The 25242-nt window shown below is 41.5% G+C and overlaps 3 protein-coding genes across 3 annotated transcripts in view; 2 read left to right on the top strand and 1 right to left on the bottom strand.

Annotated features, from left to right (window-relative positions):
* Positions 1-220: 220 nt before the first annotated feature.
* Positions 221-7359, top strand: LOC139629231 (procollagen galactosyltransferase 2-like). Its single transcript, XM_071491745.1, has 12 exons — positions 221-536; positions 916-1026; positions 1171-1288; positions 1425-1559; positions 1654-1858; positions 2897-3016; positions 3413-3486; positions 3575-3681; positions 5137-5269; positions 5402-5529; positions 5657-5863; positions 6005-7359. The coding sequence occupies exons 1-12, from the start codon at positions 304-306 to the stop codon at positions 6288-6290; spliced, it is 1857 nt and encodes a 618-aa protein (XP_071347846.1). The 5' UTR covers positions 221-303; the 3' UTR covers positions 6291-7359.
* Positions 7360-7402: 43 nt separating this feature from the next.
* LOC139629234 (Krueppel-like factor 9) lies at positions 7403-14549 on the bottom strand. The gene is made up of 2 exons (XM_071491748.1): positions 13718-14549; positions 7403-11957 (listed from the first exon to the last, which is right to left on the bottom strand). The coding sequence occupies exons 1-2, from the start codon at positions 14220-14222 to the stop codon at positions 11713-11715; spliced, it is 750 nt and encodes a 249-aa protein (XP_071347849.1). The 5' UTR covers positions 14223-14549; the 3' UTR covers positions 7403-11712.
* A 1604-nt stretch (positions 14550-16153) lies between these two features.
* The window catches only part of LOC139629534 (uncharacterized), a 34310-nt gene continuing 25221 nt past the window's right edge, over positions 16154-25242 (top strand). The window contains exons 1-20 of the mRNA XM_071492204.1: positions 16154-16256; positions 16338-16504; positions 16587-16657; positions 16905-17070; positions 17329-17466; positions 17616-17793; positions 17905-18047; positions 18505-18608; positions 20061-20226; positions 20394-20570; positions 20679-20831; positions 21076-21220; positions 21618-21776; positions 21915-22033; positions 22129-22323; positions 23225-23383; positions 23479-23663; positions 23742-23924; positions 24485-24576; positions 24975-25144. Coding sequence (XP_071348305.1) covers positions 16154-16256; positions 16338-16504; positions 16587-16657; positions 16905-17070; positions 17329-17466; positions 17616-17793; positions 17905-18047; positions 18505-18608; positions 20061-20226; positions 20394-20570; positions 20679-20831; positions 21076-21220; positions 21618-21776; positions 21915-22033; positions 22129-22323; positions 23225-23383; positions 23479-23663; positions 23742-23924; positions 24485-24576; positions 24975-25144 — 2973 coding nt within the window. The remainder of the gene's footprint in view (positions 16257-16337; positions 16505-16586; positions 16658-16904; positions 17071-17328; positions 17467-17615; positions 17794-17904; positions 18048-18504; positions 18609-20060; positions 20227-20393; positions 20571-20678; positions 20832-21075; positions 21221-21617; positions 21777-21914; positions 22034-22128; positions 22324-23224; positions 23384-23478; positions 23664-23741; positions 23925-24484; positions 24577-24974; positions 25145-25242) is intronic.

Below are 25242 nucleotides of genomic sequence, written 5' to 3'. Positions count from 1 at the left end.
CCATTTTCAGTGTGGGCTCATTTCACATGAAGGTCATGTGAAATGAGTGAAAGCTCCAGAACAGCTACTAAATGGACCTTGAGGTCAGATTGGTTTGTCAACATCAGACATCATCTGTGTGGGCTAAGGGACTGGAACTACACTCAGTTTCCCTCAGACTCTCATTCTCTCTCTCTCTCTCTCTCTCTCTCTCTCTCTGTGTGTGTGTGTGTGTGTTTTATCATGTGTGTGTGAGTCTATCTCTCTCTCTCTCAGTTGCACCAGTCTGAGGCTGCAGAGACATAAAGGTGCCCTGCTGGAAATATGCCTCTTGAATTTGTGGGATTCAGATTATTCATTGTGATTTTAGCGGGAAAACTCGTCCTGCACACCAACACAGAAGAGCTGCCAGCTGATCATCTCCTCCAGACAGAGTCCTCGCTGCTGAAACCCACAGTGTTGATCACCATCCTCGCACGTAACACACAGCACAGCCTCCCCTACTTCTTGGGATGCATTGACAGACTGGACTATCCAAAGGACCGAATTGCCATCTGGTAAAGTTAAATTTATTAATTACATTAGTCAGTTGATTTAAAAATGTGTATATCTTTTTGGAAAAAGGAGGAAGCCATTTACTGGAATGATGTTTATGGAAGCATTGCTTATGAAAAGATGTTCAATTGGAAAGACCTTGCACAAAACAATAAACCAAAGAATGCATTAGTAGGATTTGGCAAAAGGGACATTAACACCAATTATTGGCCCCTTCAACACTGTGTCAGTCTTTACATTCGGCATAATCAGTAAACAAGCAATTATCAGACAAGGAAGAAAGAAAGAAAGAAAGAAAGAAAGAAAAAGAAAGAAAGAAAGAAAGAAAGAAAGAAAGAAAGAAAGAAAGAAAGAATTCATTAATACTCTTTGTGATCTCAGGGCAGCGTCTGACCACAATGTGGACAACAGCACAGCCATTCTTCAGGAGTGGCTGAGAGGAGTGCAGCACCTGTACCACTCTGTGGAGTGGAGACCCATTGAGAAGCCAAGGTGAACCACTGCTTCAAAATAAAATGTCTCAGGCACCATCTCCATTGATTATCCACCGTCCTGATACTGTTTAATCACTGATTTAATAGAGTGAGAGTCAGTTCAGGTTTCAGTTTTATTCCTGCATGTCTCTCTTTCTCTCAGCTCTTATGCAGATGAGCAGGGTCCAAAACACTGGCCCGACTCCCGGTTCATCCATGTGATGAAGTTAAAGCAGGCGGCGCTCAGAGCTGCCAGAAGACTTTGGACTGATTACATATTGGTGAGACAGTAAAAGACCCTAAGACATAAAGAATTATGTATCTGATTGTTCAGAGAATGTATTGACAATCACAGTATCTGATGTATCATATCACCTCTGCTATCTACAGTACTAATGTCATTTCTTTGACCCTCAGTTCGTGGACAGTGACAACTTGCTGACAAACCGCCAGGCGCTGTCTGACATGATAGCGGAGAACCTGACGATTGTGGCGCCCATGTTGGAATCAAAAAGTCTTTATTCTAACTTCTGGTGTGGCATTACTCCTCAGGTACAGTTTGTTAGAGACCAAAACAGACACGTAAAACATGGCAATTCCAAAAACTGGGAAAATGATCATTTTAAATCTTATAACACCCACATAGGGCTACTACAGACGAACCCCAGAGTATATTCCCATCCGTAAGTGGAAGCGGCAGGGCTGCTTTGCAGTCCCCATGGTGCACTCCACCTACCTGCTGGACCTGAGGCGCAGAGCCAGCCAAGCATTAGCCTTCCACCCTCCTCACCCCCAGTACCCCTACCATCTAGACGACATCATGGCCTTCGCTTTCTCTGCGAGGCAAGCAGGTCAGACCTGTCAAAATGTGTTTTAATTTAAGGAGGATTCTTTTCCTGTATGATTCTGGTAATATGTTGGCAACCGTTAGTGGCAACCATTGGGTTTGTTACTGTGATATATTGTTCCTGTCAGGTAGAAAGAGTTGTGCAGTGCAGGAAAACTTTACTGAACTGGATGTGAATCACTTGGGATGAAAATCACATTTGAGTTAGTTCACTCTGACATAAAGAGTTTCAAAACACATGTTCAGAGAGAAACCACACAGTCTGTGTCGAACGTCTCTGCGTCTGATGTCAGAGTTAGTCTCTTGAGGTTTTCTGACATAAACCAGATTGTGACCAGAGTGGCCATCATTTTTCCCAGTTTGTTGAAATATGGTGAAATGATACAGGAGATACGGTCTACAGTACATTACAGTATGTTTCAATGCATAAGGCAAACAAACAGGATTACGGTTTAAAACATGATCAAGAATTTCATTAAGAGACTTGAATAATTATGTCTAATATCTGTTCATATACATCAGTTTACTGTGCCATATACTGTGCTTACACTAATGTTAATCCTCATGCACAGAAATCAGTCATTAATATGAAGAATGAAGCTACAATACATTTGGGAAGGTGCTTAGAGTAATTTAATGTGTAACGAAGACGAAACACACAATTCAATTCAATTCAATTCAATTTTATTTGTATAGCGCCAAATCATAATATACATTATCTCAAGGCACTTTACAGGGTAAGGTCAAGACCTTACTTTGTTACAGAGAAAAACCCAACAGTTCCCACAACGAGCAAGCGCTTTATTAAAGTAATGGTGAGTACATCATAATTTTCTTTATTAAGACATGGCTGTAGACATAACTATGATTGATATGCACTTTATTATCGCTGGTCTCCTAAATAATAGAACAATCATTTCACTTTATAACATGCTGACCAGACAGATGTTTTCTGTGACTACATCATTTTCATGTCATAAGTTATGACATTAGTGGTGAAATTTCTCTGCCACTGCGTGTCACATGATCTTCTCCCCTGCAGGAGTCCAGATGTACGTGTGCAACAGGGACCATTATGGATATTTACCAATGCCCCTGAAGCACGACCAGACACTGGAGGAGGAGGAGGAGGGTTTTACCCACACACTGACTGAGGCACTCAGTAGGCGCTGACTCTGTTTTATGAACATACTGTGGTTAACTCTGTGATATTGGATTCTGAACAACAGGAAGAGTTTTAAGGTTCTCTTTCTTTAGTCTTTGCTCACCACGTCCTCTGTGTGTGTGTGTGTGTATGTGTGTGTGTGTGTGTGTGTGAGAGAGAGAGAGAGAGAGCATATTTGGTCTTTTTTGCTCTCACAGTGCTGACAGATGTCTCACTCCTCTGTGAAAGCCCACTGCCTCTCATTTCACCTTCTCTCCGTCTTCTTGGACAATTTCACATAAGTTAGATTTTGAACTGATCTAAGAAATTCCCTTGAAACCAAACATCTGGTCTAGAAAAATCTAAACTGACTATATACTGTAGTGAAAAATTGTGTGTGAACTTTCTTTCCAGTTGACTACACCATGGAGCCGTCACAGTATGTGCACTCTGTTCCTAAAGAACCAGGAAAGATGGGTTTTGACGAGGTGCAGATACATTTTCAGGAGCCGAGCGAAATGTTTTCCAGTTGTGAAGTGCTGAGTGAACAGTCACTTTATTCTGCTCCATCTCTAGATCTTTCTGATCAATCTGAGGCGCCGCTCAGACCGGCGGGAGAGGATGCTGAGCTCTCTGGCCGTCCTCGGTATCAACGCCACGTTGACGGAGGCCGTGGATGGCAAGTATGACATACAGTAACAGGTGTCATTTTGCAGGGGTGGAAGCTGTATTCTGAAGTAAGAGTTAACACGATGAAGAGATCCTCAGTTACAAGTTAAAATGCAGGTGTAGAGTTTCCTGCAAAGTAACCAGTAACTCCAGCCGTGACATAAATGCAGTGCGGTAAATATTTTCATCTGTGTATATGTTACTTTATTAGATTTTATTATTACTGATATATAAATAACCTGTTAGTGTTGTAGCTGTGTAGCAGGTAGAGCTGATTTCAACTACTTTTTTACTATTGGGTAGATTAGTAGGTGAGGTCCAGGGACCCCTTAGGATCCTTTAGGGGGTTCCTGGGGGTCCTCAGCAAAAAGGGGAATCATTTATTTCCACTGTAAATCCATCCATAAGTAACACAGTGACAGAATGTTTGACTATTTCAGTCACGGGTTTCTAACACTTCCTGTACTAAAACATCTAAAAGCAAATATCTTATCAGATGAGGATCCGTGGTCTAATTTGTGTCAGTTTAGAGGTCCTTGATGTTTGAGAGCCACTGGTTTATTCTATAAAAAATGCAACAGGTTTTGTTTTGTATGTAAAATTGGAATCTGCAAAGTAACTAGTGACCAGTGGACAGCACCATAATCAAGTACAAGTTTGTGGTGCTTTATTTGAGCAATTTCCATTTTATGCATCTTTCTAAAAGATTTCAGAGGAAAATATTTACTGCACTACATTTATTCCACAGCTGGAGTTACTGGTTACTTTGCAGAAAACTCTAAAACAATATGACAGTTTGCACAGACAAACCGCCAACACTATGTGTAGTAGATCAAAATAACTCCACCTCAACCAACTGCAACAGTGAAATGCTGCTTGCACATTAATGCATATGTAATACATTTTAATAGTGCAATGTATAACCATCTGAATGAGGCTATTTTACATTAAGAACACCTTTGACACTTTAGGAACATTTTGCCTCTGTATTTTAAGAAGCTACTGACTGCAGGACTATCACTTCTAACAGAATAAATTTACACTGTGGTTTGTGCTTTTTATTTCAAAGGCTCTTAGTACTTCTCACACCACTGTCAGTAACTATACACAGATATGACTGTAGTGGACTGAGTAGATGAATGAAGTAGCATGAAACGGAAATAGCCAAGTAAAGTACATGTGACAAAAATTGTAATAAAGTGAAGAAAATGAACTTATATTTAGTTTCCTGTCATTATGCTATATAATCAAATGAGTGAGCGTAAGATCTGTCGGCGTTGAAAACACAAAACTAGATAAAACTTAACTTGAAGTATCTTTAGTGGTGGGTTTTAACCATGTTAGGTGACTCTACCTTTATGATGTAGGACTTGATAGTGGAAATGAGAAACAAGGCTCCAAATGTCAGGAAACATTTGCCATGTCTCACACTGTTAATGAGGAAATACATTTGCCCGTGTTGTCCACAGAGCATTGAACTCCTCTCAGCTGCAGGCCATGGGTATAGACATGCTGCCTGGGTATAAAGACCCGTATTCAGACCGTGTGCTGACTCGAGGGGAGATCGGCTGCTTCCTCAGCCACTACAACATCTGGAAGCGGGTACAGCATAAAACTGTTCAATTCAAGGACAATGTACAACGCACTGGAGTTGGTGCTTATGTGGCAGCATGAATAGGTTCAGCTCGGGGCTGGTCATGATAATTATGGCTGTCTGTGTGTTGCCCCCTGTAGGTGGTGCAGCAGGAACTGCAGCAGGTGCTTGTGCTGGAGGATGATGTGAGATTTGAGCCCAGATTTCGCAGCAGGCTGGTGGCCATTATGGACAATGTGATGAGAGTGGGACTCGACTGGGATCTGATGTAAGTGAAGTTTCAAAAATGTCTCTCTTTTCATATTGAGGGAGCCCATTGCATTTAGCCATTATTCTTTAAAGGGGGTTTCATTTTTTGCTCAAAGCATCTCAGTCACTGACCTGTCTCTCTGAAGCTATGTGGGTCGTAAGCGGATGCAGGTGAAGGAGCCAGAGCACTGGGTAAAGGGAGTCAGTAACCTCGTGCACCCAGGATATTCCTACTGGACTTTGGGTTATGTGCTGTCCCTGCAGGGGGCCGAGAAGCTCCTGCAGGCAAAGCCCCTGCACAAAATGCTGCCTGTGGATGAGTTCTTGCCTGTCATGTTCAACAAGCACCCCAAGTGAGTCTCATCCACCATGTGGCCCCATGTTAACCTTTGAATACTAGTAAGAGCTTTTTGTATTCACTCTAAAGTGAAGTGAAACTGCCTTGTTCGTCTTTTTTTTTTTTTATTAACATGCACACTTCCTTATTCCGTCAGAGACGAGTACATGCAGTACTTTGAGCTGAGGGACCTGAGAGCCTTTTCAGTGGAGCCTCTGTTGCTCTTCCCCACACACTACACTGGTGAGCCCGGCTACTTCAGCGACACAGAGACATCCACCATCTGGGACGATGAGGCAGTGGAAACAGACTGGGACAGAGACGGGGCCAAACACCGGCGTGAGCAGGACACTGAGGAACTTGGGTTTGGACATGTGGCTCCTCATTCTGCTCGTGGTGACCTGCCACCCGTCTCTGCCAGTGGACACAGAGATGAACTCTGAGAGGGACGTGTTACACACCATGGTTACACACCGTGGCCAGTTTAACAACCTGGGGGCAACCTCTGTGCCATGTGTACGGTTTTTCTAAGAGCAGACACTGTCTGGTCCCAGGTTTTCTCAGTGTAAATTTGATGAAACTCAAAGAATAAATCTGAAACAGGTCTAAATATTATGTTTTAACACAAGGATCTTTGTAAAGACCCAACCAAAAGTCCTTATCATCTCAGTGTTCACAAAATAACCCAGTCAGGTCAGGACTCTTCCAGGGCCTGGGTGGTGATCTGGCTTTCCACTCACCAAGACCACCTGTGTCGACCAAGACAGTCAAACAAAGTGTGTGTGTGTGTCTATCAAAAAGCAAACATTTCTTCTCTTTCAACTATTCAACATTAAACTTAGTTTAAGAAATAAAAGCCCAGAAATACACCTGTTTCTTAATTACATATGTGTATAATATCTACAGGTAAAAATACAGCAGCAAACTGCTGCAGCCCAAAAAAGCAAAAAAACTTATTATGTTTTAATGACATGAATCTGTACAGACTAATACAAAAAACCTTTCATTTTAACAAGATTTTGTGAAATTATTGGTCTAATAATCTGGTTTACTTTGGGTTTTGTGATATAACTGGATGAAATGAAATGTCATAACATAAAGGGTTTGTTGTAAAAACGTAATCATTTTTTTGCTAAGTAGTAGCCTAATAACAAGAAAGTGTCGCAAAATTGAACATACAAATAAATAACTTGCTCTAACATAAAAAGGATCTTGTTAAAATGAGATACTGCTCACATCATGAGAAGAAACGAGAAGAAAAGAGTAATTTTCTTACGTCATGGTGGCAGCAACACACAAATAAAACAGATGAAGTGCACCTGCCATTTTGTTTAGGTCAGGAACGAGAGCAGAACCGGCATCGAACAGAAACAAACCCAAGATGGAGACTTGCATCAAATACTCCAGCACTGACCCTCACATTAACACCTAGTTAATGTTCAGATACAGCCTCGTGTTCATTAATTGAAAATTGTTACGTAATAACATTTCTGTTATTTTATTAAGGCCGACACTTTTGACCATAAAAAAAAAAAAAAAAATGAACACAGCATTCAACTTAAGGATTTTTATTTAAAAAAAAAAAAAAAAAAAAAGCACTGGTATTTTCATGTCAAGCAAACAATGGAACTAATTAATATTAGTACTGTTCCATATCACAAAGTGAGTTATGAAAAGAATAATTAAACCACACAAATGATACGTTTTTTTTGTAATAAATTAATCAGTATAACAAAAGAAATAAAACATGCTTGTACTTCGGTGTTGCACAGGAAATATTGAAACTCCAATGCTCAAAATTTAAGACACCTGAGAATATAAATATCAAAACAGCTTGTTGCAGCAATTATTTAGTTCCACAGTTCCTCCTATTCACCTTAACTAAAGCTTTGATAAGAGGATTTTAAAAATTACATTAATGTAAAAATTAGGCATCAATTTAAAAAACATCCGTTTCTGTACAATGTGCATATCTGAATTAGTGTGGTGACAAGAGAAATTATCGCTTTTTTTTTTTTTCTCTCAGCAAGGCAGCACAGCAAAAATTAAATCCAAAGTGGATAATGCTCATCTGTCATCAAGCCACATTCAGTGATATGAACAAATAGATTTGGACTGAGCTCTTTCAATCGATATCTGCAGTGAAGTGACAGTCTACAGGTATTTTTTTACATTTTAAAAACGCTTTTAGCCTCTGCCCCAGCCAGCAGTGAGTCTTTCCCTTGGTAACTAAAACAACTGCTGAGCTTTGATGACAGGGACCATTGGTGCAGGATTTATCCAGTAGATTCATTTACCACTGTCTATTAACAACAGAAGTTCATTGAGGCAGGGGCAAAGAAACTCTGTTGCTACACAGGTAGTAGTGATGTTGCATATACAGACAATAGAAGGACAAGGCTACATAACAGACCATCTAGCTGATAAAAACCGAAACCCAAGGCTCAATGGCTTTATAGGAATATCTGAAAGACAGGTTGGATGGATGCTGTACAGATACCAGAAAGGAAAGAAAAAATCTGTGAGGTATGTTCTTCTTGTGATATTATAGCTTTGAGACCCGGGCAGAGTCTGAGTGAAAAGATGCTTCCTTCTGTGAGAAAAGATGGAAGGATATATTTCCATTTGACAATCTAGAAAACAGGTATATTGTGTGTTCCTTTGTTAAACAGTCCATGTGTTCAAGGTTACTGCCAGCAGCAACCAAAAACTGTCAACAGATCGAACCTCTGAGGAAATGTATACAAAAATCCAAAGCATTGCATTCACTACAGTGAGTACAGCTCTTGTTAAAATGAACAGATCTACAGTGAAATGGTACAGAAGAAGGTTTGACATATTATCGAGGAAGACGTGAAGATGTTCTCTTTGATCTTAGTGTGGAGGAAACAAAGTCAACAGAACTGGGAGCAACAAAGGATGCATGTCCCATCTAGAAAATAAAAAGAAATTCATTTCCAAATTCAAATTAAACAAATTTCACAACAAGAGATGGCCTGGATGACTAAGCAAACACCAAAAGAAAGGAAAGTAAAAACAACAAACTACCCAGTTCTTTTATCACGCTTTCTAAAGCACTTGGACAAAAAGGCAGTTTTACAAACCATTGGTTATTAACACATTAGCAAAGTTCCACAGTGCTTGCTTGTAGAAGCATAGTAACAGTGCAAGCCATTACACTATTCAGCCAAATACACCTGTAAGAAAAAAGTGCCATATTGCATAATGAGTATCTGTAATGAGCCCACAGGAGGCCATATATACCTTTAAAATGATCCAACTGTAAACATGGTGCAAAGTAGTTATGACATAGTTTAAGGCTTTCAGAGTTTCCTGAAGAATTGTTGTTCACTGAGATAAAGGAATATGTACATGAGTTGGACAAACAGTGTGGAAACAATAAAAAAGAAAAAAGATTCAACCTCTCTAGAATCAGACCTGGACACTGCATGTACTCAAATAGATGATAAATATCTACTTAACATGAGGTTTGCTTGATTCTGTTTAAACATGAAAATATTTTTTTTAATCTTTAAATACATGAGGATTGTTGAATTGTTTTGGCAAGACAGGAATATTTACGTTCCAGCTTGCCTAAATGTACTAAACAGGTTTTAACAAATCCCCATTTATTTTTGTTTTTCCAGCAAAGCACCAAATCTTTATAACAGCGGGCATTTTAATTTATCAAACACAAATGTAATAACATCATTAATGGCTGCATCCCATTTGGAAGTATCTGCCTCTGAGTATTGTGCATGCTGGTTCAATGGCACACCTGCATAGAACAGAGCCATCGTTATCGTTCAGATTATTAGTTACACCCGTGCTTCTGCTGCTTTGACAAGTTAAAATGTCCTTCACAATAAAGGTCTACTGGTATTAGCCTTCCACTATGGGGACAGACTGTTTAAATTGCTTTAATATATTTTATACCAATTTTGATTCCCACACTTTATACTAGGAATTGTTTTTTCAACGCTAGATAAGACTCCAGTTTATCACCTGCTGGAACTCAAACCATGCAAGAGAAACATCTGGCACACCTGATCCTGCAAAATATGTTCTGCCATCCGGCTCCTCACCCCTGATGAGTGGGGGTAAATGCTTTTACTTTGAAGGCAGCAGGTTGAAAATCAAGCTCAACTCACGTCATCTTTCCCCCTAAATATTTTGATATTATCACATACACACTATTCCCAGTTCTGTCGCTAACAAAAAGGTAAATAAAAAAAACATACACACAAACACTCACAGGCAATGCCATCCTATCAAGCGTATACTGTTACCCCTAATATAAGGACTACAATTCATCACATGTATTAATTCTGCTGCTAGTAGCTTTACCATGTTTCTACATTAAAAGCTTAAAGCTTAATATACATTTGCATCAGTATTAGACATAATACTACTGTGTATTATGTGTCAGCATTTCATGAATAACTGAATATCAAGACTCAAGAATGGCGTGCAAACAGCTCTTCTACAGTGAAGTTTGATCCACTTTCTGGCAAAATTAATATTTGATCTATTGTTAAATTCAATGTACAAGAAGAAAATAGACAAATATCACCTCAATGATGGTTACTATCGCAATAAAAAAATGAAGGAATGTGTCACCACTAAAACTTTGAATATGGACTCGGCAAAGCTAAAAAAAACAAACAAACAAAAACATAAAAAAGCTAAAAAGCTTCTAGTCACTGCCTCGCTACTTAACATCACAATGTTGTGCTACTCATGGTAATTAATGGTACTGAGAAGCACAACAACAACCAGCAAATTAGCCACAAGAAATCAGAGGAGTTTTGGCTGATGAATGTGCAGATTTGCACAGAAAACATGAAAAATCCCTGCAATTTGTGAAAGTGTTTCAGTTTGAGAAAAGAAGGTTATGTTTAGGGTTGGGTTTATTTTACCGACTGAAATCTGCTTAATGATTCCAATTCTTATCGAATCCTGATTAATCAAGAAAACCAAAATATGCTGAAAGCAAAAACCACATTTATTTTCATAAGGTTTTGATTGATATAAACATCTCATAACTGTCATCATTGTTTTTGGTTAAAAGAAAGAAAAAATGATGTCCTCTGTTGTGCCATGTAAAAGTGGAATGGTTTTACACTAGTTTTTACCTTCTGAGGCATTAAAGCCTAATAATGTCATTTTAGGCCAATGTTGTAATGAATGAAGCACCTTGATTTGTCTGGCATTTAATTCAGAGACCAAACCAAAAACTGACATTCCCATCTGGATATTTGATCTATAAAATGTTTCACCACAGAATTTTACTATGTAACCACACACGATATTAAAATGCACTGCATTCTTATATCATCTGTGGACTTTCCTCCCTCGCACTTATTTATTTTCATATAGCGAATTATTATTATTACTGTCTTTTGTGAAGCGTAGCTACACTTTTGGAAGCTACCCCCGGTCTGTCACATTGTAAACATCATACACGTGCTTTGATGCACATGTAACCTGCGATGGAAGTGCAGCAAATCCAGACTTTGCTTTCAGGAAACGATAAGTAGGATCGAAAAGCACATTTCTTAACAAATCCTCAGTTCTTATAGATTTGGGAACGCTCTCGATACCCAACCCTAGTTATTATGAGCAGGTGGATAGTGGTCACATGACTCATCTGTGTGGATGGAGAGATGAGGCTTCTTCCCCCTCACATCTGGCTCTGCGTGTGTTCGCTTGTGTATGTGTGTATATGTGCACATTTTCGAGTACAACACAACAATGCTCAATCCTAATCAGTGGATCTGATTGTAGCTGGTTAACTTGAAACCACCGCGATCTTCTGTGCTCCTGCTGACCCCAGCACAAAGTAAACCCCCATCCCAAACCATCCTAATGGTGCACAGCTGGGCTGGAAGCAGAGGATGTCCCCTTGTTGCGGCCCAACATGGAGGGATGGAAGTCAGGATGGCGGCGGGCGTGCTTGATCAGGTGGTCGCTGCGCATGAAGCGCTTATCGCACAGTGGGCACAGGAAACGTTTTTCTCCTGTGTGGGTGCGGGTGTGGCGTGCGAGCTCATCGGAGCGGGCGAACTTCTTCTCGCAGTCAGGCCAGGTGCATGGGAAGGGCCTCTCACCTGCAGCATGGACAAAAAACAGAGCAGGGATAACCATTAAGCACCATGTGACTAACCACTTACAATACAACTCACCAAGTTTACACCACAAGCATGCAACAGATCTGATGCATTTACATCATTTGGTCCATAAAATGTCAAAAGATATGTATAAAGCCCAATGTGATGCTTCAGACAGCTTGCTTTGTCAGACCCGCTGTGCAAAACTCAAAATCTACTGATTAGATGATTAACAAATCACTTCAGCTCCAACAGGTGCAATTTATGCCAATGTAACCGCTGGGTAACTGGGTCCATACTTTAAATAACAGCAAGGCATAACATTCAACTGTTTGTAAATTAATGCAATTTAATTCCTAGATTTAAGTAACGTGGTCTCAGGCATTATTGCAAGCTTTTTATTGTCTGTTTTGTTTTAAGTTGTTCCCTAAAGCGAATGCAATCGCCTGCTTTGCAGCGCAGAACAGACTTTGTTTACTTATCGTTTTTGTCATTGTACAAATAAAACACTGGTAGAAAATCTGTGACTGCACCCCAAGAGCAAACTCAAGTTTTAAGTCACCACATTAAATACCAAGATGGTGACATTAATCTGCAGCCTGTTTTTTTTTTAATGAAATGTGGCGTAGACAAAAATATTAATATCTACGTGGTTCCATACGTAACAAAACATTTCTAGGATTTAGATAGTGCAGATTAGTCTTCCTAAGCTACTGGTAGCCTTAATCTCTTGCAGGCAACGCGAGTCAAACCACGAAAAGCGAGTAGGATGGTCGGTGCCGTTTTCAAGATCACAAAGCCAGGCCGCGTTGTTGTTGTAGGGCTCTGTGAGGGCGTTCCCACCAGAGTCACTTCGAGCCGTTTCCTGCCCTTAATCCGTTTACGCCTGCTCAGTGACCTGAACACACCGATTCCCCTGATTTTGCGAGAAAAAAAAAAAATCAAAAAAAAAAAAAAAAAAATCACATGCACATTTCAGTGCCACAGAGCTCCGCTATCAGTCTGACAGCTGGGCCTGTTTCCAAATAAATCTAGCTGGTAACATTGCGCGGTTGAGATACGAAGCTGTAAAACGGATTGTGAAGTGAGCTGAAACAAAACAGTCAGCCATACTTCCTCAGCACCCCCCAAAACTAACGAAAAGGTGTTGCTTATCAAGACACGTCCGCTATCGGACGCGCCTCCCTCTACTACGACTCTTTTCGTATAGGTTGTAAATAAATAATAAACTGACAGTGTCGACGAGCCAGCAGTCCTCACGGTCCCCACGAAGAGGATGTGATGCCTGCAGAAAGCGAGGAGCCACCGCCAGGCACTTGCTGCTGCCATCAACAGGACAGGCTGTGACCGACAATGAACTCCCTGCCCTCGACGATAAGGTTTCGTCTTACGTTCATTTCATATGCAAATCCAGTGAGGAGGAAGACCTTCGTCACCGGGTTTCACGTCCAGCCCAGTTCTTTTGTTAGTTTACTTCTTTGTCAGAGTCTCTGAAGAGGCGTGTTTCTGTCCTTCCCTTTTTGTTTGGCCACGTTATTGAGCCAAGTTGGGGGTAAATGGGGGAAAAAACTGCCGCCACCATGCTGCTATTAACTAATCCCATTAAATACAAAAGCCTTGCCCATATTATCTGATATAGTGGTCATAACAACACGGGTGTGCATGCCACCGACAAAGCAGAAGTTGGGGAGTTTATATTCAGGGGTTAGCTACACAACATGTGAACTGCCAGTGTAACGAAACTGTTGTTGTCTCCATACCTGTGTGTGTCCGGATGTGTGCCTTCAGGTGGGACGATTTCCCGTAAACTCTGTCGCATCCGTCAAAAGTGCACTGATGCCGCTTCACCGGGGACCGCGGGGCCCCCACGCCTCCTCCTCCTCCCCCCCTCAGCTGCTGTTGCTGTCCGGGGACCGGGGTGGCGGAGGGGGTCATGGTAGGAGTGGTTGGGTCGGACAACGTGGTGTAACCGCTCTCCCCACCACATGATGAGTTGCTGCTCTCCGAGTAGGCCGACATGGGGCGGAACTTACCGTGCAAGTCGGTGAGGATACCGGCCACCGCCATCATGTTCGCCCCCTCCAGCCTCAGAGTCTCCCGCACTTCCCTATCCTCGCTCGACCCGTCGGGCTCCCCAGGGAGCAGGCCCACGGTGGCCGGCTGGCTGGCGGGGACGACCGGGGTGGGTCTATGCAGGACAGGACCGGTAGATATCGATACCAGGCACTCGGCAGCGAAATAATCGGACGAAGCAGTCAACGACATCGTTATCTGCGTTGTTTTGTTGGCTTTAGCTAGAAAAAAATAACGAAAAAAAAAAAAAAATCCGCCAGGAGGGGCTAACGGTAGTCTGATCCCGACCTCGTTTTCATCAAACTCGACGAACTAACCGTTCCCAGCTGGGCCTTGTAACCGCCATACAGCGTATCAGTAGTTTGATAATTACTAAGTAAGTCAAAGAAAAGGCACAAAAAAGAATAATAATGTGCTAAAACCGTGCCAATGTCTTCGGCCCAACATGCGCGCACCTCTCCGTCTGACGGCTCATTGTGTCTGAGCCACCGTGAAGCCGGTCAAACCTACGCCCCCCAGGAGGCATTCAGGGACGGTCAGTGAAAATGTTTAGACGTGTTTATGTGTTTTTTTCCTGCAAAGGCCACATCAGTACTTTTATTTTTTTCGTTTTTGTGACTCCACTATCGACTCGCCAAGTGATACATTTAACTTACTGCCCTAAAGCAAGTCACAAATCGTAATATCAAAACACAAATGGAAAAAAATCTATGTAAATCTATCAAATGGTTGTGCTGTCTACGTGTGTTTTATATACTCCCTCCAAATCGCAAGAATAATTGTTTTATATTCTGGCATACTAAAATATATCTGGCATAATAAATGTAACAAACTAACCTACTACTACTATTTGACGATCTAAAAGTTGGGGTGAAAGCCGGTTAACGGCATTTTTCAAAGGGAGTTCTTAAATACTACTTTTCTACGTATTTGAAAGCAGCGTCAGGCAGCAGCACGCACTGACTGACGTCGGAAGCTCGGGCGTGGACCGCGGTAGTGGGTGCATCGTGGAAAGTAGGTGGCAGGCAGCTTGGGTAATGATGGGGGGAAGGAGAATGGGATGAAAGGCTTGCAGGATAATTTAGCTTGGGCCCAGTCAAAGGCTGGAAGCGTGGCTGAGTGGTGGTGGGCTTTTCGATGGACCAAAATAGTTCTATAAATGGCCTTGATGGCCCCACCAAATCTCTACTTTTTCATTGGTTTTTATCCATAAGACACAGACACTAGATGTCCCTCTTCTCTTATGCTTACTTCTCTCAACTGTAGTTGTTTGTTTTCAGAAAAGTGTGAATCAGCTTTGACGAGATTAGAACCTATGTTGGTTGTGTGGTTTATTGATTATGGTTATATTGACAGTGTTTGTATGTGTGCATCCTCCACACGAATCTATTTTATCGTAGAAGGATGAGAAGGTTACAATAGCACACACACTTGGGTTACTATTATTTGTTGTGCTGTTTTTTTTGTTTGTTTGTGTTTTTTTTACCATATTGAAAGGTGTTCTTGTTGTCCACTCCTTCATAATGTATCTATACTCATCCCTCCTGTCCGGTGACTATGTCTCAGACTGGATATGGTGCTGCCAGCTCATCAGCTTTAAACTGTAAACTTTCCTTCAATAAACTGATTTTCTCTCCATATGTGGCTCATGTCTTATGTCAGCCCAAGTCAATGGTAGTATAAGAAAACCTCATTTCTAATGAGGCCCGGTGTAGTGTCAAATGATTGGCTCAGTGGATGTTTGTAGCTGCAGTGTGGAAGGTATTTCCTGATTGGTTGCTGTGAGCAGTATGGGTCACTGTGGAAGCCCACGTACAAGTGTGGTCATTCAGTGGCTGTGAACAGTGCTTGGTTTTCATCTCACTTACATGTGGAGGCTCGGAGGCAGCCAGACCTGCAGTGACTTGGTGTTGCTATGGCCGTGTCTTTATTATGGCTTCACTGTCTACATCTTACACTGATTTTTGTCCTGCTACATGGTGAGTTTTATGGCTTTTGATTTGAGTTATGTGAATTTTTGGTTTGTCATTTTCCACTAAAAACAGAGTCAACTGGTGTCATAGCTGTGAGTGTTACAGATGTTTAGAAGTTTGACAAGATTTCTTTAAAAAATTTATATATATATGTTTTTTTTGTCAGCAATTCTGAGATTTTTGTACCTTATTCTTTGTGCAGTAGGTGATTGCTTTCATGTGGAACCAAATCTCTGTGATTCAAGTTGTGCTGGTGAGAATTTTTCACATTCCATGTAGTTTTTTTTGTTGTTGTTTGTTTTAGATTTTTGATTGTATTATTTCATATCCACAGGGCTTCCTACGCCTGATTTGTCCTTTCAGAGAGGGGTGAGGTATACTTACAGGTATAGCACGACAATTACCACCACCCTTCATGGCTCCAATGCTGGCAGGAATGGACTGGCTTTGGACTGTGTGGTTGATATTGATGTGGTCTCCAAGTGTCACCTAATGATGCAGGTCAGCTTCATTTAAGTCTTTGTAAAATACCGCAAAAAAAAGTTTATGATATTGTGGTTTCATGTACACATTTGTCCAACAGATTAGGAATCCACAGATAAAACGACTTTCTCCTCAGAAGGAACACTCTGTGCAGCGTTTGAAAAGCCTGAGGTAATACGCAGTAGATTTCTTGCAATTTTAAGTGTTTTTTTTAAAGGACACTGAATGAATGGACGTTATCTGCTCAGTTATTTTGCACATGTGTATGTGGACTTTGGCTGCAGCGTTCTCAGTGAAAATCCACATAATTTTGGAATGCTACAACTGTTTTTCCTATGAATGTGATACTCTTTTAGGACGCTCCACTTGTCTGTGTTGTCGGGTTCCAGGGGGCTCATCTGGTGTTTTTGTTTCCCAGGGAGTCACTGGAGAGGACGCGCCTCAAGTTCTCCCTCCAGGGGGGAAAGGTCACAGCCCTCTGTCTCCAGGAGGGGGAGCAGGTGTGGGCCCTCAACATTAAAAGGGCTCTACTGAGCATGCTCCAGACCTCCCGCACAGCTGCCAAACAGGAAATAGAGAAGGAGGTGAGGGTTGATAAGGGTCATGGTCAATGTAGTTCATCCCCAATTTACACAGATGTTTGCATGGAAAGAGATTTTGCATAAATCTGTGCAACAAAACCAGGCTTAATGAAGATTTCTAAATAAAACCAGAGCAACAATGGCTTCCTCTAGTCTGACAAGTACCACCTCCACTCTTACAACTAACAATAACTGACATTAAGATCATTATGTCATAATATGTTGTGATTATCTGACTTTCCTTTAATACCTCTTCCTCAGACAGATGTGTACGGGACGTGCACCAGCAGGTATGAGAGGCGAGGGCCTGTGCTGCTGAAGACCAGGGATCTAAAACAGTGCCAAGAGTCCAGGCTGGCAAACTTCTGGCCCCATTCAGTGGCTCTAACTGAAGATACAGTGAGTTTACTCTTCTGTCTGTTCAGAATGTATGATAGATGTAGATTCCTGTACCACTGAACAAGAGGATATCCTTTTGAGACCACTATTATAAATATAACATCAGTCACTGATTCACATAGGAGGTTTGTTTCTCGTCTTTTTGCTAGTCAGTGCAGTCAGAACTACACTGTGTTCAGCGCCATGGATCTACAGTGATGGAGGAGGTCAACTGTACTGAAGCCGTTTCCATGGTAACATGGTCCAGGCCTGCAGGGTCAGTGAAGACCCGCACGGTGTCCACATTGCTCCTGCTCAGAGCCCAGCGAGGGACTCCTTCAGGAGCAGGTCAGGAACTATCTGACACTCTACACTGTAAAGTTATGTTGCATTTGTATATTATCCTAAACTGCAAGAGAGACATGATCCTGATGCCTGTTCCCCTCATTGCTCCTGCAGATTCTTTAAGTCATGGTGTGCTAACCAACCTGCAGTTTGAGGAGGAGGGAGCTGCACGGCCAGGAAAATCCAGGGCATCAACGCTACAGCAAGCCAGTCAGACTGTCAGGATGTTATGTAGCCTCACCTCAGACCCACAACTGGTAGGCCTAAAATGCAACAGGTTTTTAAGAGGCTTTTTAACTGTATTTATTTGTAAGGAATATTCATTTTATGTTATCTGACTCATGCTTTAGGTCTTCGCCGTTCCTTTAGTAATGAATATGAATCACTTTTAAGTCGTCTGTACCCTGCCAGACCGCTGTTAGCTTGTTTGTGTTTATAAGTTGTGGTTTGACTTCCCCTGAGGCTTTGCTACGTATGAGCCAATGATTTTAATGTCTCGCAAACACAGGAGGTTAGTCAAACCCAATCTGGCAACCTTCAATACAGTCTATTTATTTGGGAGCTGCTTAAAAGAGGCTCTCAGAGCCAGAGGCTGACAAGCTCTGTGATATAATTACTGTTTGGGGATCAGGTGATCAATGAGATGAAAACGTATGTTCACAGTTCTGCCAAGGGCAATAGGTCCATATATGTGTGCACTTTATCTGCTCCTAGGTCTCACAAGAGTTCCTTCAACTGGCTTTTCAACTGAGAGACCTGACTCTCTCTCAACTTAAGACGCTCTGGCAAGAAGTGTCTTTCAAGTGCCGCAATGACTGGTCAGTATTTCCTTAGTGTTTTATAATACAGTTTCTTTTGGATAGTCCTTTATTGTATCTCAATGCTGTAAGGATTCTTGTTTATGCATTATAATGAGGAAAATACACATCGTCTGGCCAAGTCTACGAGTAAACAAAGGGCAGTCTGTGTGGGACAGTAGACAACTTAATAAGACGCTGCTCTGAGACACAGATGACCCAACATGCCAGAGCAGGACAGCGTCTCCTCCTCAGTCCTTAGTATCATCTGTCACTGAATACAGCAACTAACACCTTCATCGCTGAGGACATTTTGACTTGTGTAACTAATAACCTAATTAACAATGCCCACACCCCAGGTAGCAGTGACAGTGCCTCATATTGTGCATTCTGGTTCACTGCAAGCTTCAAAGATGATGTACAACATTTTGAGCAAACTGATAACACTCTCATGTCTGCAGAGTAAACATGAAGCTGCAGCTAGCAGCCTGATAGCTTAGCTTAGCATTATGACTGGAAACAGCTCTGAAGCTCATAAAACCCACCTGGCAGCACCTCTGAAACTCACAAATTATATCTTGTTTGTTTGAGCTTTACAAAAGTGAACTCTAAAACAACACAATGTAGGGGGATGGGGTGTTTTGCTTTGTTTTGTTTTTTTAGCCAAGCAACCAGAGGAGACTCCAGGAAGACACTGCACCCAGCCAAGCATACATGTAAAACCACAACGTGTCATTTGTACGCATTTGTTCTCATATTAGTCGACCACACAAGATATAACATGGTAACTAGTGAGCTTTAGGTGCTGACAGGCAGATTTTTTTTGACGTGACATTTAGAAAAAAGCATGTGAAAGTAAGTGAAAACAGCAAATGTCTTTCCCAAGTGACAATTGAAATGAGATGTTACACACTGTAAGATATAAATAGGCCCCAAGATAATGTAGCTTAGCACAAAGAATCAGGCTGGCACAGAAAAACACATGCTGTTTTACACCTCAGCCAAACAAACAAGACATAATGTGTTCATTCGTGAGCTTTAAAGGTATTGCTAGGCAGATTTATTTACCTTTGAACTGAGCCATGTTAGCTGTTTCTCCCAGTTTCCAGTCTTTATGCCAAGCTTGTCTAACCAGCTGCTGGATATTAACTGTGGAGACGCAGGAGTGGCATCCATCCTCTCACTGAACTCAAAGTACAAAAAAACTAGTATATTAGTATATTTCCCCAAAATGTCAAACTGTTGCTTCAATGTTTGTTTGATAGGTCAACATGCCCATTATGAGAATGGTTTATAATAAATACAGTTTTCAGTGAACTCCGTTGCAAGATACAATGAACATGGACATTTTTCTTACATGCCATAGTTTTACATTAACCTTTAACAATGTTGTAACACCATGTTGTACTGCATGACACAGGTTACATCCATATAGCAGAGACTGATACTGATGTCGATGAACTGTTTGGACAGGCAGCCGTTGTTAGATGCCTTACCAGCGTGTGGGTCTGAAAACTGCATCGTTCTGCTGGCTGATCTCATGAGGAACAAAGAGCTGGAGGAAGAGCAGGCTCACTCTTTCCTCACCACCATAGCCCTCATCCCTCACCCATCCCCACAGATCATCGACTCCATCAATGTAGGAACCTCTGTGTGACATTAATGATGACCTAAACCTCTCATCGAATCTATCTCCTGTATTCACTCATGACATATTGTAGTCAAATTGATGTCAGTAGAGATTTCTTATAGAAATCCAATCCAGCAGTCTGTTCTGAGTGCACGGCATTGCTCCTCTTTGTGTAGGCCCTACTGGAGGTCCCAGAGGTGGGCTCTAAGGCCTTGTTGGCTGGATCCTCTTTGGTCTATCAGCTGTGCCAGAGGTCCCAAACCTCCTGCAGTGAGCTTCCTCCCGTACGGACCCTCATGCAGACACTAGAGGAAACTCTGAGGGAAGGCTGCGAGGGAGAAGAACCCACTCGAGTGAGAGACGTAAAGTGCTGACACTGAATCTGGCTAAAACATGGATGTTTTATTAAAAAAAACTGACAGAAACATTGCTCACTTTGCATTTTTTATGTCGCCTGGCAGGTTTTTTATGCACTGAAATCAGTGGGAAACACTGGTCTGTCTGCTCCAGCCTTCACTCCTCTGCTAAATCGCTGTGTGCTCAGCCACTCAGCAGCACTTGAGCTGAGACTTGCTGCCGTTCAAGCCTTCAGACGCTTTCCCTGCTCAGCTGATGTGAGTTAATACTGACGCCGCTATTTTAGTCAGTGGTAAAAGAAAAAATTTGCAAGAATGACACCAGGAAATGTCACTACTATCTAACTGACTAAAACATGAATGTCATATAGGTAATAAAATAATGTCATAAAAGCTAAATGTGTCAATCGACGTGGTAATTGATTCATGATGAGTTGAGGTGGAGGTGAAGAGGTGAGCGGGAGTCTGACATCAGTGACTGACAGCAGTTTCCTTCCCTCAGAGGTCTGTGCTGTTGCAGCTGTACCGCTCCTCCCAGGAGGATCCCGAGGTCAGAATTGCTGCATACCAGCAGCTCTTTCGCTGCCCCGACCAGAACGTGTTCCAAGTGGTGAAGGCGACGCTGAGGAACGAGACCTCCAGCCAAGGTCTCATTTAAACCACTTATGTCCATAAAAATCTCCCAGCAGTGGCAATTAATGATGAAATAACAACTTCATGAGAAAGGAATACTCAGTGGTTACTGAATCTAAAAAAATGCTCTGTTTTTCAACCCCCTTTATACTGTAAATGCCATATTCTTAGTAACAAATGTAATAGTAATTTTGAGATATTACAATATTACACAATATTTTTTTCCTTCAGTTGAAATTGGTTGATGGAGTTTCTTGAGGTACTGATAGTGATTATTGGTATAGCATCTTATACTTTCACCCCTTTTAAGTGTAATGAATGAAAGGTGAAAACAGGGAAAAGACTGATGTTTCCTTTTCAGATGTTTTCTATCTTCTTCATTTCCTACCTCTGCTTTTTCTGTTGTTCTAGTGGGCTCATTTGTGTGGAGCCACTTGACAAATGTCCTGAGGAGCGAGGACCCCATGAAGCAGGCCCTGATTGATTCACTGCCCGATGACATTATCAGCAGAGACTTTGAAGCAGAATTTTTAAAATACTCCTTCTATTCAGACCACACTGTTGCTTCAGGTAATGATAGACTCACTCCAAGCAAAATAGCAATTAGGACTAATGTCTTAACTAATGCCAGCAAACAATTACAAATAAAGTTGTAATACTGCTCATTACATGAATTGAGAGTAATTTTACAATTTTCTGCACTTTCAGGCTTGGGAATCACAAATTTGGAAACATCTTTGATTTTCTCCCCAAAATCGTTTCTACCGAGATCTGCCACCGCCAACCTCACGGTGTATGTCCACGGGAGAGCGCACAACCTGATGGAAGTGAGTTTTACATGCCTTTAGTTTTTATTAATGACAGCACCCTACCGTATAACAAAATAATGTTGAATGCATGTATCGTGTTTCCCAACCTTCAGGTGGACCTTCATGTTGAAAATGCTGAACCGCTCTTCAAGAACATTTTTGCTCACGACTCTGATGGAGAGTCCACCACTCCCAATCATAAACATGAGAGGAGAAGGACACGGAGAAAATCAGATGACAGCCACAGAGGAGAAAAAGAAAAGTGTTTATCCAGCACCAACAATCTCCTGGAGCAGGCCAGGGCCATGGTGAGGTCGCTGTGATAGCTGTAAGACAGTTATCTCCTCTGGGCTGTTATCAGAGGGGAGTAGTGAGGGCAGTGGGATTAGTAAGCTTGGTCATGTGGGATAAGACCAGACAAAGACCAGCACTGTTGTGCGGCAGGTGGGGGGTGGGGGTTTTGGGGGGGTTTGCAGTGCAACTGTAACCATTTGCTTTGCAATTTACATTTTAGACTTTTGCCCAATACTGGTATCTTGACTACATGTCAAGATGCATTAGTAAAATACTGATTTAATTAAAATAAATGCTGAGATTAGGGCTGCAACTGTTCATTAAGATCAGTCTACCAGTTATTTTCTCAATTAATTGATTCATTGACCTATAAAAAAAAAAAAAAAAGAAAATAGCAAAAAATTCCCATCACAGTTTCACAAAGCGATGTCTCCAAATAGCTTTTTCTGTCTGACCAAACCCAAGGATATTTAGTTTACAGTAAAGTAAGACAAAGAATAGCAGCAAATTCTCACATTTCCATCAAATGATTTTTGCTTGAAAAATAACTTAAACTCAGTTGTTGGGTTATGAAATAAGCTGCAGATTAATTTTCTGTCAAATGACTGATTATTTGAAAAACTGTTTCAGTGCTTGTCCATATAACCAGCATTTGAAGCAACAAAAGCACACATACAGTATGTACCATATCCCACCGATTACTCAGAATGACATGTATAAATAAATATAAAGACATTTAAAACTTTATATATGTAAAAATAGAAAAATATAATGACTTCATTATCAGGTTAGAGGGTTTACATTGCAGGGACAATTTCATAGTTTAAGATTAGTGCACATATAATAAAAAATATAGTTTAGAAATTAAAGAAAATGATTCTGTGATAATCAGTCTGCATCATTTGTCTGTTCCAGTTGTTTGGGAGAAGGAAGACGGAGGAGAACAGGCTCAAGTGCTGGGCTGGTGTGAAGGTGTTTGGGAACGAGCTCAGCATGTTTACATGTGAAGATCTGTACAACCGAATCAACCAGCTCTCACTGAGCGTGGCAGGACTGGCTGTCAAACTGCTCAAGGTATGAAGATGTTTGTTGTCAAAGTCTCTAAACTCCATCTGTCCGTCTGTCTTATTTTCTCATTCTCTCGTCCTTCCCTCCTCTCTGTCCTCCAGGGTCAGGAGGTTCAGCTGAACCACAGGGCTGTGTTGATGACAGAGGAGCTGCTTCTACCGTCACTGTCTGGTTTGCCCGTCAAGCTGAGCATCAACATGACCTCCCTCATTTCACTGCGTCTGAAGGGCAACGTCAACTACAGGGACACCTCTCACTTCTCCCTGACCGGATACATCAAACCCAAGTATTTCCATAACCACATGTCACAGGGGGCTACAACAATTGGTTGCAAACTGTGTGTAACTGGTCTCTGTGTTCTCAGTGCCTATGTGGGGCTGGCAGCCAGGATGGGGGTTGACGGTGCCCTTGGTCAGGCTGCAGTGGACTGGGTCTCCGAGCTGAGGAGCTCCACCAGTCTGGACGGCAGCGTTCAGCTGCAGGAGGGGCGGGATGTCAGGGTCACACTGAACACACCGGAGGATGTCATGGACATCATCTCTCTGAGGTATGTGGGGTATTCAAATCGATTAAACCCTCTGTAGCAGTGAACATGTATGTAAAGAAATTATTTTGAATAACTGACTTAATTCATTCAGAATCCTCTACTTATTACAGGGATTAAGGAATGGTTTCGCTATATAATGGATTACAGTGGGTAAACAAACTACAGTGCTTAGTTTTAGCCACAGCTCGTGTATCAACTACATTAACATATAAAAATCATGTGAATATGAGCACAGTGTGTACAGTGTTTATTATAGTGCATGTATCACTGTGTCTGTTTGTGCCATATGTTTACAATTATAGTGTTTACTACAGTGCATATTGAAAGTTATATTGCAGATTTCTGCTTTTGATTTTTATAGTTATTTTAGTGTTATTGTTTGGCACTTTGTATTAACGACAATAGAGGTGAATTAAATAGAGCAATAGAAAAACATAGTGTCTGTTACTTTAGTGTTTATAATGTTGCAGCTTTGAGATGTGTTTTGATTAAGGACATTGTAGTGTGTGTGTATGTGTGTGTGTGTGTGTGTGTGTGTGTGTGATTTTTGCCTCCACCAGCTCCAGAGTGTTTCAGCTCAGTGGAGACCACAGAGAGGAGCTAAAGGGGCCGAAGAGTCGAATCCAGACGACCACCTGCACACCAAAGACTTGTGAGTCCTCGAATACTGTTTGTGATATTTTTATGATAAAGAGAAATGTCCAATAATTTCCTCTTTAATAATGATTTATTATTTTACAGCATAACGGTACTAAATAAATCATTTGTCAGACCAATAACTGGTCTATATCAGTGTCTTTGTCTGTCTGTGTCATTTAATATTTAAGTGAAAATGTTACATATTTTTTTAGCTTTTTTAATTTGTATCTGTCTGAACAACTGTGACTCCATTATTACATCATTGTTTGTGCTCTGTCTTTCCAAATATAGATTGAACCGCTTCACATTGAAGCTGCTATTGTGTTTCCAGCTCATATTTGGCCACAGTCTATCTATTATTATAGAGATAGTTAAAATCTTAACCAAACACGGATCCCTTTGTCTTTGCAGGGTCCAAGATGGTCGGCTGGCAGTTCTGCTCCAATGCATCTTATGCACTACCTGCTGCAGGGATCTCACTACCCCCTGCTGGACCCACATACCTTTCCCTCCGGCTGCTGAAGCTGGACAGGGGACTCCATTACTACCTGCTGGAGGCTGCCTACTCACTGCTTCCTCAGGTGGAAGGAAATATGAAGAGTTACCAATGATTTTCCAAAGAGCTATTTGAGAGGATTCTCTCTTTACTCTTAGGGGCATCTGTGTATTTCATGTGTGA

This window comes from Trachinotus anak, unplaced genomic scaffold (genome assembly GCF_046630095.1).
Source record: "Trachinotus anak isolate AG129_WGS33_773 ecotype Australia unplaced genomic scaffold, CSIRO_AGI_Tana_v1 ptg000012l, whole genome shotgun sequence".
NCBI lineage: Eukaryota > Metazoa > Chordata > Actinopteri > Carangiformes > Carangidae > Trachinotus > Trachinotus anak.
Note: the sequence above shows the minus strand (reverse complement) of the source record. Positions and strands in the feature narration are given on the sequence as shown.